The sequence below is a fragment of the Oenanthe melanoleuca genome, chromosome 14, assembly GCF_029582105.1.
Source record: "Oenanthe melanoleuca isolate GR-GAL-2019-014 chromosome 14, OMel1.0, whole genome shotgun sequence".
In the NCBI taxonomy this organism is placed as follows: domain Eukaryota; kingdom Metazoa; phylum Chordata; class Aves; order Passeriformes; family Muscicapidae; genus Oenanthe; species Oenanthe melanoleuca.
In genome coordinates this window covers 9,006,172-9,018,026 of record NC_079348.1, presented here as the reverse complement: position 1 = coordinate 9,018,026, position 11,855 = coordinate 9,006,172, and the positions used below count along the sequence as shown (strand labels likewise).

The 11,855-nt window shown below is 36.5% G+C and overlaps 1 protein-coding gene across 2 annotated transcripts in view; it reads right to left on the bottom strand.

The window, feature by feature from the left end:
* Nucleotides 1-278: 278 nt before the first annotated feature.
* The window catches only part of SNX29 (sorting nexin 29), a 102,053-nt gene continuing 90,476 nt past the window's right edge, over nt 279-11,855 (bottom strand). For both annotated transcript variants that reach the window (XM_056503397.1, XM_056503396.1), the window contains exon 21: nt 279-5,649. In XM_056503397.1, coding sequence (XP_056359372.1) covers nt 5,520-5,649 — 130 coding nt within the window. In that variant the 3' untranslated portion in view covers nt 279-5,519. The remainder of the gene's footprint in view (nt 5,650-11,855) is intronic.

The following is an 11,855-nucleotide window of genomic DNA, read 5'->3' as shown; positions in this document are numbered from 1 at the left end:
TAAACTGAAATGTTCAAGATGGCTTTCAATAAATACTACTTCTCATATGAAGAAATAAAATTATAACAAAGTCTGTTATGTACATACATCATTCTAGAAACACATTGAAAAAAATGAACATAAATCAAAGGAGTAATTACAAAACTGCTGAATAGGACAAATAGAATGTATAAACACTCTACTTAAATTTTTTATTTTTTATTTTCTTCTTGGTAAAGTAGCATACTTTAATCTGGTTACAATAAAATTACCACAGGATATTAAAAAAAACTCAAGAAAGTATTTATAAAATTTTATATATATATATACATTTTCTCCAAAATTCTATTATGTAAACATTAGCATAGCAAGTTTAAATAATATTAGTTTATTAATACTTATGTGAATACTGTCCATATATATGTTTAATTAATAATATGTTTTCTACAGTCTAATAGTAACAACAAAAAATCCCTCCCCTAAGTCAAAAGGGAAATTCAGCTTCTTCAGTTGCCAACAGGTTTGGTCCCACATGCAAGACAATCTTTTCCTTCTTAACTAAGAAGGAAAGCACAGCCTTTGAAATACAGAACTGTCTTTTCAACCACACCTACATTTTTATAATGTTTAGTGTCTTAAATGATTAATACTCAAAAAGCCCACTTATCACAGTTTAACTACTGTCATGGCATGGAGATAATTTCTGAAATCTTGTTAAAGGAACTCATTTCCCTACAGGTAAGTGCAATAAATTCTGATGTGATAAAAAACAGTATTTTTTTAAAGTCCAGTTATTTTCAGCAATTTGTAAATTTGGAGAAGTCATTCTTTTCGTAAAATTTCAGTGCTGTTGTCTAGAATAAATTCATGCCATTATGAAAAAAAAACTAAGCCACTAATATTGATTAGAAATATGCTTTCATTATTTTTGTAGAAGGAATTTATAAATATTCTAAGTTCTCTATAACTGGATCATAAAAGTACAGTTAGTGTAGAGTGAGAAATAAATGAAATGTAGTGCCACACCACTGTAGAACAAGTAGTTTATCTTCCATTCAATATGTGAAACACAAAGCAGGTTAATCGATATTTTAAAATATATTTTGTATTTCATATAGGTATTTTCCTATAGTAAAGTGTTTCTTTGAATACCGAATGCTGTGAAACTACCAAACTTACAAAATAATTGTCAAGTTAATATTCCACGTGATGCAGGGTGCTGACTGAAATACCCTAACCTATAGAAAATGAAGGAGAGAAATCCTTTCTTGAATTTTTAATCACTTTTCCAGAAGTGACTTAAGATCCAATTCAGAAGCATTACTATTGTTTCTAAGGAGAAAAATGTGGTTTTGTATGGAACAGATTTCATATTTCTTAGAGTTCCAGTTCGAAGAGCCCAAAGGCTGATTCCAAGATATGCAAGGGTGTATTGCAGCAGGGTTTAGTCAAAAAGTTGTTTAGTTTTTTTTCTTTTAAACAGCTGTTCCACAGGTTTCTCTTTGTAATTTCAAGCAGGTCACTGTATTTATATCCACAGGTATGTATTATATGTTCTCAGAATTCCAAGACAATAGATGTAAAATGTTTTGGGGTGATGGAGTTTGAACCTTTGAAATGGCACAAAACTTCTAGCAGAACTGAGATCCTGCATTCTTTGAAGGAAAAAAAAATTACATCAATATCAAAAAGCACCAATTACTCATTCTGGTAACAAAATACCAGGTTCTTAAACATTAATATGTCCTGGAAGAAGCATCATTAGTTCACTGGGGGTTTCATTTATTATTAGCTTGCTGCTCTGAGTCAGCCAACCCCATTGTTAGTGGGTTTATATTAATTAATTTGACAGCTACCATGCAGATACTAATTCTGTACAATAAATCACGACTGTTACAAAAAAAAAAAAAAAAAAAAAAAAAAAAAAAGAAAGAAAAACTACACCTTGGCAATAGGTCACAATTTTGAGCCAGTAATCTTTAATACCATTCTGTTCTTTCTCTAAATGCTTGTATTAATTCAATCACGATGGTTTATGACTTGCAGTAGATTCTGTAAGGTAGTATAATTTGATTACAACTATCACATCTACAATATATTCCATTATAAAGACTGGTTTTGAAATTATTATCTTCCTAAGAATATGTGACTTAATGGAGATATCTATTTAAGCCTTTATAACTATGTCAATATCCTGCTTCATATAAACCTTGGAGATTTATTATTATTATTGAGAACTTAGATTTAATTTGCAAAAAGCTAAGTCAACACATTGCATTCCCTATTATGAATGAGAGTATCTCTAAATAAATGAGATTCTGAAAAACCACAGTCAATCTGTGAATACTGATGGAGACATCTGCAAAAGCTGGAAGAGCTCTGCCTGCTCTGTTTCTTAGGGAAGGGTTCATGGTGGAGGTGACTAGACAACAGCATTGCAGTAGAAGTTGCCACTTTTTTAGTTTATTGTGAGCACTCACTAAAGGAGAAGCCCTGGATCTAAAGACATAGTATGAATGAAATGCAAACAAGACCACAAATTGCTCTAGGCTGGTTCTACTAGCCAGGAACAGCTCCAGGGCCCAGCCTGTCCCAAGTCCTCTGTCCTGGGATTACAGCACTGGCCACTGGTGCCAGCAGGAATGGGCAGTAATGAATTAATTAGTAACTCATTAGTAATGAACCCAGCAGCTCATTGTGAACTGCCCACTGAGCACGGATGGGGGTTTAAGAGCTGTGAGTCAGCCAAAGGAAGTTTAGAGCTGTACAAAATTTGTAACTGCATGAAATTTGGTCAACAGGATGCGCTGATAGAATCATTCCACTGGCAGAGTCCTTACAGATACTTCAGATGAATAATGTAACTACTTGGGATACTTAATAGCAGCAGGTCAACCATCTTCAAGAGGCTTTGCTGGTTCTGTGAATGAACAGAAGTGGGATTTGTAACAGATACAGGATTCTAGGAGAGGGCCATTCAGAATGTCTTTTGGTAAAAATGGGAAAAATTTGGGCATTCCTGTCAGTAGGCCCCTACTGGCACTCATGCAGATACCTCTGTAGTGTTCAACATAACCAGGGGTATAAAGTGGGAATGCCACCTTGAGAAGAAAGGCTTTCATTTGATTATTTCCTGGATTTTAGAGAAACCACAGCTGAGCTTTTAAATGGATTAGTAATGCACCCATTATGGTATCTTGTATCACCAAGTGAACATTGTTTGCAGACTGTAATCTTAGCAGCTGATACACAATTCAGCTAAAGTTAACAAAGAGCAATTTGTACACGGTAAACAAGTTTAGTATTTTTATATGATCTACATACATACTTTAAAAAATTACAAGCAGCAAGATAATCAGGAATGAAATAATTTTAAAAGTCAAATGCAGATAACAAAAAATTCCTTTTAAATAACTAAAAAGAAATTCAGTCTGCAGTAAATGAAATTTCTTACCATTTGCAGCTTGCTGAATAAGTACTTGAATTATTTCTTGAAAATTAATACAGCTTCATGTAACAGATACATCACAAAGGTTTCCACACAGTATTTTCTTTCAAATTTACTTGCAATTCAGTGTTAGTACATATGCCATATTTCTACTAAAGCAATCTCCACTTTCTAAAAAATGAGTTAAAATTGTTTCAAAGTGGGACCATCATTATAGCTACTTTTCTTTCCAACAAAGACAAATTAAACCATCAGCAGTGCATCAGGCTGAAGAGTTTGGAGATGCTACTTAACTGCCAATCTACTCACTTTCTTTTCTTCTTAAGTAAGTGTCTCACTGTAACTAACACAAAACACCAACAGTAATTAATCTGTTAATGAACACACAGCAGCGAGTTCCCAGGCTGGCCTTTGGGCTTTTCTCTTTGTCTGTGTGGTAACTGAGATCTCTTACTGACTGAGAAAAACAGTTTCATTTCTGTGACATGATTTTACTTTGTGGCATTTCACCTACTGACATTTCTGACCCGGAGAGTGAATCCTACTCCTCTCTGCCACATTTTGCAGTTGAGTGCAACCTAAAAGCTCCATATTTCAGTGGTGGGAATCCAGCACATGGGGCTCATGCTCAGGCAGTGCTGATGCCACTCACTGTGGGTAACAAAGCCCTTCTCACCTGAGGGGTGCTACTGAAAATGACTGACCACTGACCTGCCTGAACAACACTCACTGCTCACAACACTGCAGAACACAAGTTCCAGTTTGCTGGAACTTTAGTAAAGCACTGAGGCACAAGTCTGCTCTTCATCATCAGCTTGTTTTTTCCAGAAGAGTAAGATGTGAAAATTTAATATAATGAATGGATAATAAAATTACAAGATACATCCATTTAAGTAACGTTATTCAAAGAATCTTATGAGAGGAAAGATGTTCTTACATAAAGGAAAACCAGAACACAATTGATAGAAAATTTGAATATACACTGCTTAAACTTAATGAAGAGAAGAAGATAGCTAAACCATAATTAACTGCCTACGGCAGTGCAGCTAATGGATACTGAACTGGATTCCAGTTAATCCATGTCAGGACTTCCATCACTTGTAACAATTTTTGACAATTTTTTTAGTTACTCTTACCGCTGTAGTATTACAAATTACTTTCCAATAAGAGGTGATGGGTAACAGGCACTTTCATTACAGGCAATTTTTAAGTATCACCATGTGAAGGGTTTTACACAGTCAGATTAAGAATTCCACTCTGCCCTGTTAATGATGGACTGTTCTGTAACATAAGCAACAAATTAATAATAAAATATAATCCAAGACTTCAAAGCACTGTTTTGTACCAATCTAATTTTGTATATCCTTGTGATGGTTTGTAGAAATGAATAATATTGCACCTGCCTTACAGAAGACTGAAATTTCACTTAAAAAATTATTACATTTTCCAATTACTTCTCACAAATGAATGCTATTGAGAATATCTAACTAGAAATGTACAAAAGCTATTTTTCCACCTGTAATTTTTCTCATCATCTACATTGTCAAGTTTTTAAAAAACCTTTGTGTGTCAGAGGTTTACAATAAGAAAAACAAAACAACCCAGTCTTTCTATTTACAAAAGGTAATAAATTAGTAAGGTTCTTTTAAGCACATCCTTCTGACATATTAAGTAGTGATAATCATAAAGGTTCTAATGAAAAAAAATTGTCTTAACGTGAACCCCATGTCTCTCTGGAACAGAAAACTGTACATGGAAAAAGGGACAACATAATACAAACAAGGAATTCATTGTGACAGGACTTCAGAGGAACAAAGGAGAATCTGTGCAGTGCAGCTTAACAAAACAAAGGAAATGCCGATCAGTTTGCTGAGCTCTGGTGAAGAGCCCTCATATTCTTTTGAGAAAGTGATTACTGCCTTCCAAAGTAGTTTAATCAGGATATGACCCTTGGTAATGAATGTCTCTTTTCAGGATTTAAGTTGATGCAGCTGTAGTCTCTTCAGGAGCTTAAATTATAAATATAGGCTAGGAAGGAATCACAGAACAACTTGACGTGTGTGCTGCCCATAGTGGCAACTCAGGAGAAGGGTCAGAGGTCGCCACTCTGAGGCTCCAGGCTCCGGGGCTCCCTTGGGTGGCTGCGGGACAGTTTGGGGAAGCGGGTGGTCACTTTCGAGCGACTGCTTTTGCTCACTGCTTCTCCAGAGGGTGGAATATCACTAGGGAGACAAAAAATAAACACAGAACAGCTAATTTATGTTATATGTAAATTGCTGGGTAGTTACTTCCAACATGAAAAAAGCAGATGTTATGAGAGCCTGGCACATGACTGTGAAGTACAGCACACATCTTCGACACCGCGGAACTGCATTCTTTCCGCTGCTGTCTCAAGTGTGAATTACAAAATGGGCTCTTTCAGAAATGAGAACTAGTAGAACTTTCAATACTTTATGGAAGATTACAAGTTACAGGATAAAAGCGGATCTCTATGAGTTGCAGTCCAGAAATGGTGGGAAAAGCATTTTGAAGTGATAAAAGTACAAGCAAAATAGACAAGAGCTTGGATGGTGCTCAATTAACAATCCTCTAGTAATGGATGGATGTATCATTACATGATGAAGTACATTGGTAATACATCCCTGAATTCTTCATCTCTCCTGACCCACAACATACTACAGTCTTACATGAATGAGTCTTTTGCAAAAGACCCTGAGAAGTACATTATGTTCAGAAACAAGCAGTAACAGAAAATTCCAGCTTACCTAGGTGATATTCAGGCTATAGACTCCTCGGAAAACTACAGTATAAAGGGATAGCATTGTACTTTTGCCATTCTTTTACAGGACTTCACATGGTTTTTCATTAAACTGCTTACACACAAATCAATAAATAGAACTAAGTTTTGCATTTAGGAACTCAACTAAGCAATAAAATTACACAGCATACAAAGCCAAGATTATTTTCTTAAGTGAAAAACCCCAACCTTATAATACTTATCTTCAGAATGTCATAACAAGTCCAGAAAGGAGAAATTGCTTATCTGCACTTCTGGCCATATTAAACAAACACAGATATCTTTGAAAACAATCCCCAAAGCTCTCTGTGCAGTTTCATTTCCTGCAGAGTGACCCTGCCAGAGCCACAGGCACACTCAAGCCCCATCAAGGCATTTGGAGCACCCACATGGGAGAGATGCTAGCGAAGCAAAAGCCTTTAACTAGTCCTGGGACTGACTAAGAAATTCACTTGCAGGCAGCAGAGCACTTCTGCAGCAAAGGGCAGCTGTCCTGCCTGGCAACTGGCTGTGCACACGCAGCCACCCTCATAAAGGGAAGAGGTAAAAAACAGTGTGGAAAAGTTATGTTCAATTCAGATGCTAAGCAACAGAAAATAAAGTTCTGTGTTTTTTTTTTTTTATTTAATTGGTCTACATTTCTAAGCAGAAAACTCTGAAATAGCTTTAGTTAAAATAATAAAGTATTTTCCTAAATCAAGATTCACCACATTCTATTATAGTATTTAGTCTTCCAAGGTAACTAAGAAGTCCTTTGTGTGAAAAAATACATAAAATACCTGTGGCATACATCCTCTTCTTCTTCAATAACCACAATAACAAGTTAGATCTTTAGTTCCTTATTTTCCTTGTCACTAAAATACATCTAAAACTTAATTTAGCCTATGTCATTAATTCTAGATAGCCAAGGATAATTGGACTTCCAACTGTGGCCCTACAATTTCTTGTTCTAAAACTCAGCAATGCTATCTAAGTTGCTGTAGAGAATTCTGATCATGTGAATCCAATTTCAGCTGTGCTCATTACCATGGATTTCTTTTAGTAACATGAATATTATTACTCATAATTTTTATACTATTTATAAAATTGAGCAATGCAGTGTTGATAATGTACTGCTTGTAAAAGAGAGCATGTGACTAGCTTCAGAGGGTTGTGATTTTAAGATATGTATTTTTCAGAACATGTAAACACAAAATAATCTAAATATCAAATATACAATGGAATAAAATTAAATGTCCACCTCACTGGGCTTTGCTCAATCCAAACTGTGTTAATTCACCAGCACAATGGGCACTGTTGACAGAGTTTGGCTGTCTGAGGCACACAGGAATCCTTGGCAGGTCCAAGGTGGTTTACCTTGCAGCAGAGAGCACGAGTGGAGTGCAATTACTGTAATTTGGTGATTGCTTTATGGAAAGCACATTTTAATGCACAAGCTCCTCCTGCTGGCATGTCCCCAAAACGACATCAGTGCCAGCCCAATGGAGAAACGCTACTCAGAGGGAAAAGGGCAAAAGGGGCAGAAGAAGTTCCCCTAAAATGAAGAGAGATTAATTCATTTCAGTCTGCCCTACCAGGCAGGGCTGAGGTAATCAGGTCATTTGGGGTAATTACATGAACACCAATGTCTGTGAGCGAAGGACAGAAATGGCAAGTAATTCTGCTAATTTAAATGATGCTACTCCACAACATGATATATCTAATAACTAAATTAGAGTTTAATTTATCTTAAATCTCTTAGCTAATTTTTATAATGACAATCTAAGACATATCATTATCTAATGTAGGATTAAAAAAATCAATGTATATCTGAGGAATTACATCTTCATGCATCCAGCATGAAAAGAAAACTGGAGCTGAAATTGAATTGACCAACTTCCATGGAAACAGATGTTCTATGAGGGAAAAAGTTTCAAGTAATAAAGAAGAGTCATAAATTTAAGACTCTTTCAGTCCCTTTTCATCCTCCCTTTTTCCAAACCTGATGGAAGAACCACTCATCTCACTTGCCTGCTTCAGCTCTGGCTTTTTTACCAAAATGACCAAACCCCCAAAACACATGGTAATCAAGTAGGAGGAAAAGATTCATCTCCCATCTCTTCTGTCTCCTGCTATTAAATTTAATAATTTAGTTGTGGTGTAGAGGTTGAATGATATCTATACAGTCTCTGGCACCAAACAAGACATTTTCTAAATGTACTGATAGTTCAACTGGTCAAATACTCCACAAACTCTTAGGCAGAGGCATGAAGACCTTAAAATCATTCTGACTGTATTTCTGGCAAATGCACATGAAGATGGAATTGAGAAAAATCTTTTTGCCATCTTTTTGTTTGGGATCGAGAAGGAAGAAAAAGCCATTACCTACAAGGTTTGCAGATCCTCTCATTTTTCACACTCAATAAAAATAGTCCCTAGTTTACTTTGGGGTAGGGGAAGGGCGGGGGGGAGGGGGGGGCGGGGCTGAGTTAGGGTTCACCTCTAGTTGATTGTTTAACTCAGACTAAAATACAAATTTAAAATACCTAAATCTAAACCAGGGAGTAGCTGTGCTGCAGTAACTCTCCCAGTCCAGCCCCCCAAGCTCCAGAGGTAAGTTTGCAATTGATCTAAGCCAACACCTGTCCCAGATGCACCTGTTTGGCTTTAATGAACATTCTACTTTCCATTCTATTCCTTCTGAGCCACAGAAGCCTTAGCAGGGTCCAATTATCCAGGCCAAGCCTGGCAGAGAAGCTTGCCAAGCACTGCCCTGTTCAGCAGTGGAATGTCCACCTATTAAAGGCTCAAGTTCTTTTCTACATTCTCACCTTGGCCCATTCTGAAGAAAAAAAGCAACTGCTGAGGCAATCAATTCCTCCTTCCCACCGGGTCATTGTTTAGCTTTTAAGCATTCCTGATTGATCTGCCCAGCATTTGTTTGGCAAACGACTCAGTTTCATTGATTTCGTCTTGGTGTCAAGTTCTGCCTGAGGTGCATCTATAGAAAATAGCTTAAAATAACGGGTCCTTTTCATCAGCTGCTGGTTTATTCATAATCTTTGATTTATTGCTCTTCCTGTATCCAAATGTAAACTGTATTTTGTGGGATTTTCTTTACACAGCCAGTACATGGAACTGCAGTAATTTCTTGTGAGCATTTACATGAAATTGATTTCCCATCTCATTGCCTATTCTTCAGGATAAAATTAGAGGGAGAAGTTTCTGATAAAAATAGTATAACCTATCTGCAATTGGAAATACTTTTGTATCAGCCAGAGATTAGAGAACAGAAGTAATAAGCACATCTTGGGAGTGTAGCAAAGCTCAGGATCAGGCATTTCATGTATCTATCTATAGATCTATCTCACACATAAATGCCTCTCTGGAGACATTCATAATTCTAGTTTTACTTGAGTTATATTAAACCCACCTCATGAAAAAAAGACATTCACTGCCAGATAAATTTGGTGACTCTTGCCAGCTTCTTGTGTTATTAATTCTTTGTTAGTCATTATCATAATCTAATTCTGGTTATAACCTCAACACTTAATGTGGTGCTCAGGCAGGCAGCTCCTAAAAAAGGTCCTGTTAAGCAATGCCCAGACCATATCAGAAGATCCTTACTACACAATTGAGAACTAATTCTGACTTGACAATGCAACATATCTCAGCACCTTCTGCCAGTTCAAATCAGATGACACCTGTTCAGTGGCATTATTAACTAAGATTCTGAATTCACCAAATCATTTCACATACTGTTTTAATTCCTGCTTTGCAGTCAACTGGGTAAAATCCTTGTTTCCAGTTGGTGAAGTGCAAAAATAATTGGAGACACATTTCCTGCCACTGCTCCCAATTCTGTAGAAATTAAATATAATTATTAATGAGAAACTGTGCTCTCCATTTATTAATACAAATGTCTGATCTGGATGTTAAAAGAGTCAGTTATTAACAGAAGAAACAGAAAGAGAATCCCTCTACAGTACACTTCGACACTGAAAGTCCTGAAGACACTATTAGAGCGAAGCTGTCAGGTTACAAACTGAATAATCATTTCCCATCAAGATTAGATCTGAAATGAAATTTCAAGAAATGAAAATCATTAATTCTAATACTCTGTCCAACCATTTGGTTAATCTACAGCTCCTTCTAGTTCCACACACACACTTCTACTTCATGACGTATTTGATCTCTTCTTGCAGTGAAATAATGACACATAATCATGTTTCCATTAGTTACCATTCAAATTATCCTGACTTGAACATTCACATGCTACAATTCAGTTTCCATAACAGCATGAAGACTTTTGTCATTATCTGTATTGTTATTTGAATTCTTCTGTAAACTGTGATACTGTACATAACTCTCATAACACAACATTTCCCCCCACTAACCTCATTTTGAAGTTGGCATAACAAGATGGTTTTACTGTATCTAACAGTTCTATAACTGAATAATATCTGTTATACACTCACTCAGGAAATGCTCAGAACCCTGCAAAGGTGACCTTTCATCAGTTTCCATCTAAGCAATATTTCTACTTAATACTCTCCTTCTTTGGCTTTCCCCTGCACAATGACCTCTGCATCTGGGAATGGTTACTCTCCATGTTTTGTGATGCCCCAGACAGAACAATGGAAGGCATGAATACTGTGCTCTGACAAATGACCCTGCCCAGCTAACTAGGAAGACAGAAACCACTAGACACAGATTTACATTTCTTTATAACTTATATATTTGTTTTTTGTATTCCTGTGTTTAGTTGAAAGGCAAGTTTGGCTGTTCCATCCATTTCCATCTGGAAATCACCAGCATTCAGCTCTACTCATTCTCCTCCTGTCAGGGGTGACTCTGTGAGCAGCACCATCCACCACACTCAGCCAGAGGGGATGAACAACTGGTTCAGAAGCAGAACATGATCCAAGGTTGTTTATGTGAAAACAAAAGGCTGGATTTACTTTCAGAAGAACAGCATTCAGTGAAAACCTGACTTTGGGTTTTCCTGCTAGTAAGTAATTATCTTGAAGAAAAACACAGACAGCTAGAATACTTTTTTCTTTAAAATATTCAGGTAACTGAAGACAGAAGACGTGCATTAGGATTCACAATGCATCACATACATGAAAATAAACTAAAATTTTTATTTGGCAAGTGGCAATTTCCACGTGCTGCAGCAGCAGTGCACTACAGCAACCAGCCAGGCACTTCCTCCTCCATATTCACAAAATGTTTGCACACAACAATTTTGACATGGAAGGCAGACAATTTTAATTACCAAATTAGCTTTTAAACAGCACGTAATCAATACAATTGGCATTGGGCATAACAACAAAGTTTACAGCAAATGCCTTCTCAGACACCAGGAGACATGAAGCCAGTAGAAGAAGCTAAGTATTAACACCCCTAGCTCTCCACCTCTAGTTTATACAGAGCACAAAATGCAAATAATTAATTATGTTTCAGGCCAAGCACTAGGAAAAAGGAATTTTAAAAAAGAAAGAAAGATTTATCATCTCCCCCAGTTTGCTTAATTTTGCCAGTATCACAGAGAAGGAAAATCTGTAAGCTTACAATATTTCTTCCTATCTGTTCATCCCTATCATTTACCTGATCCTGAGCTCACTAAAGTACTGAGGCTAATGGCAGTAA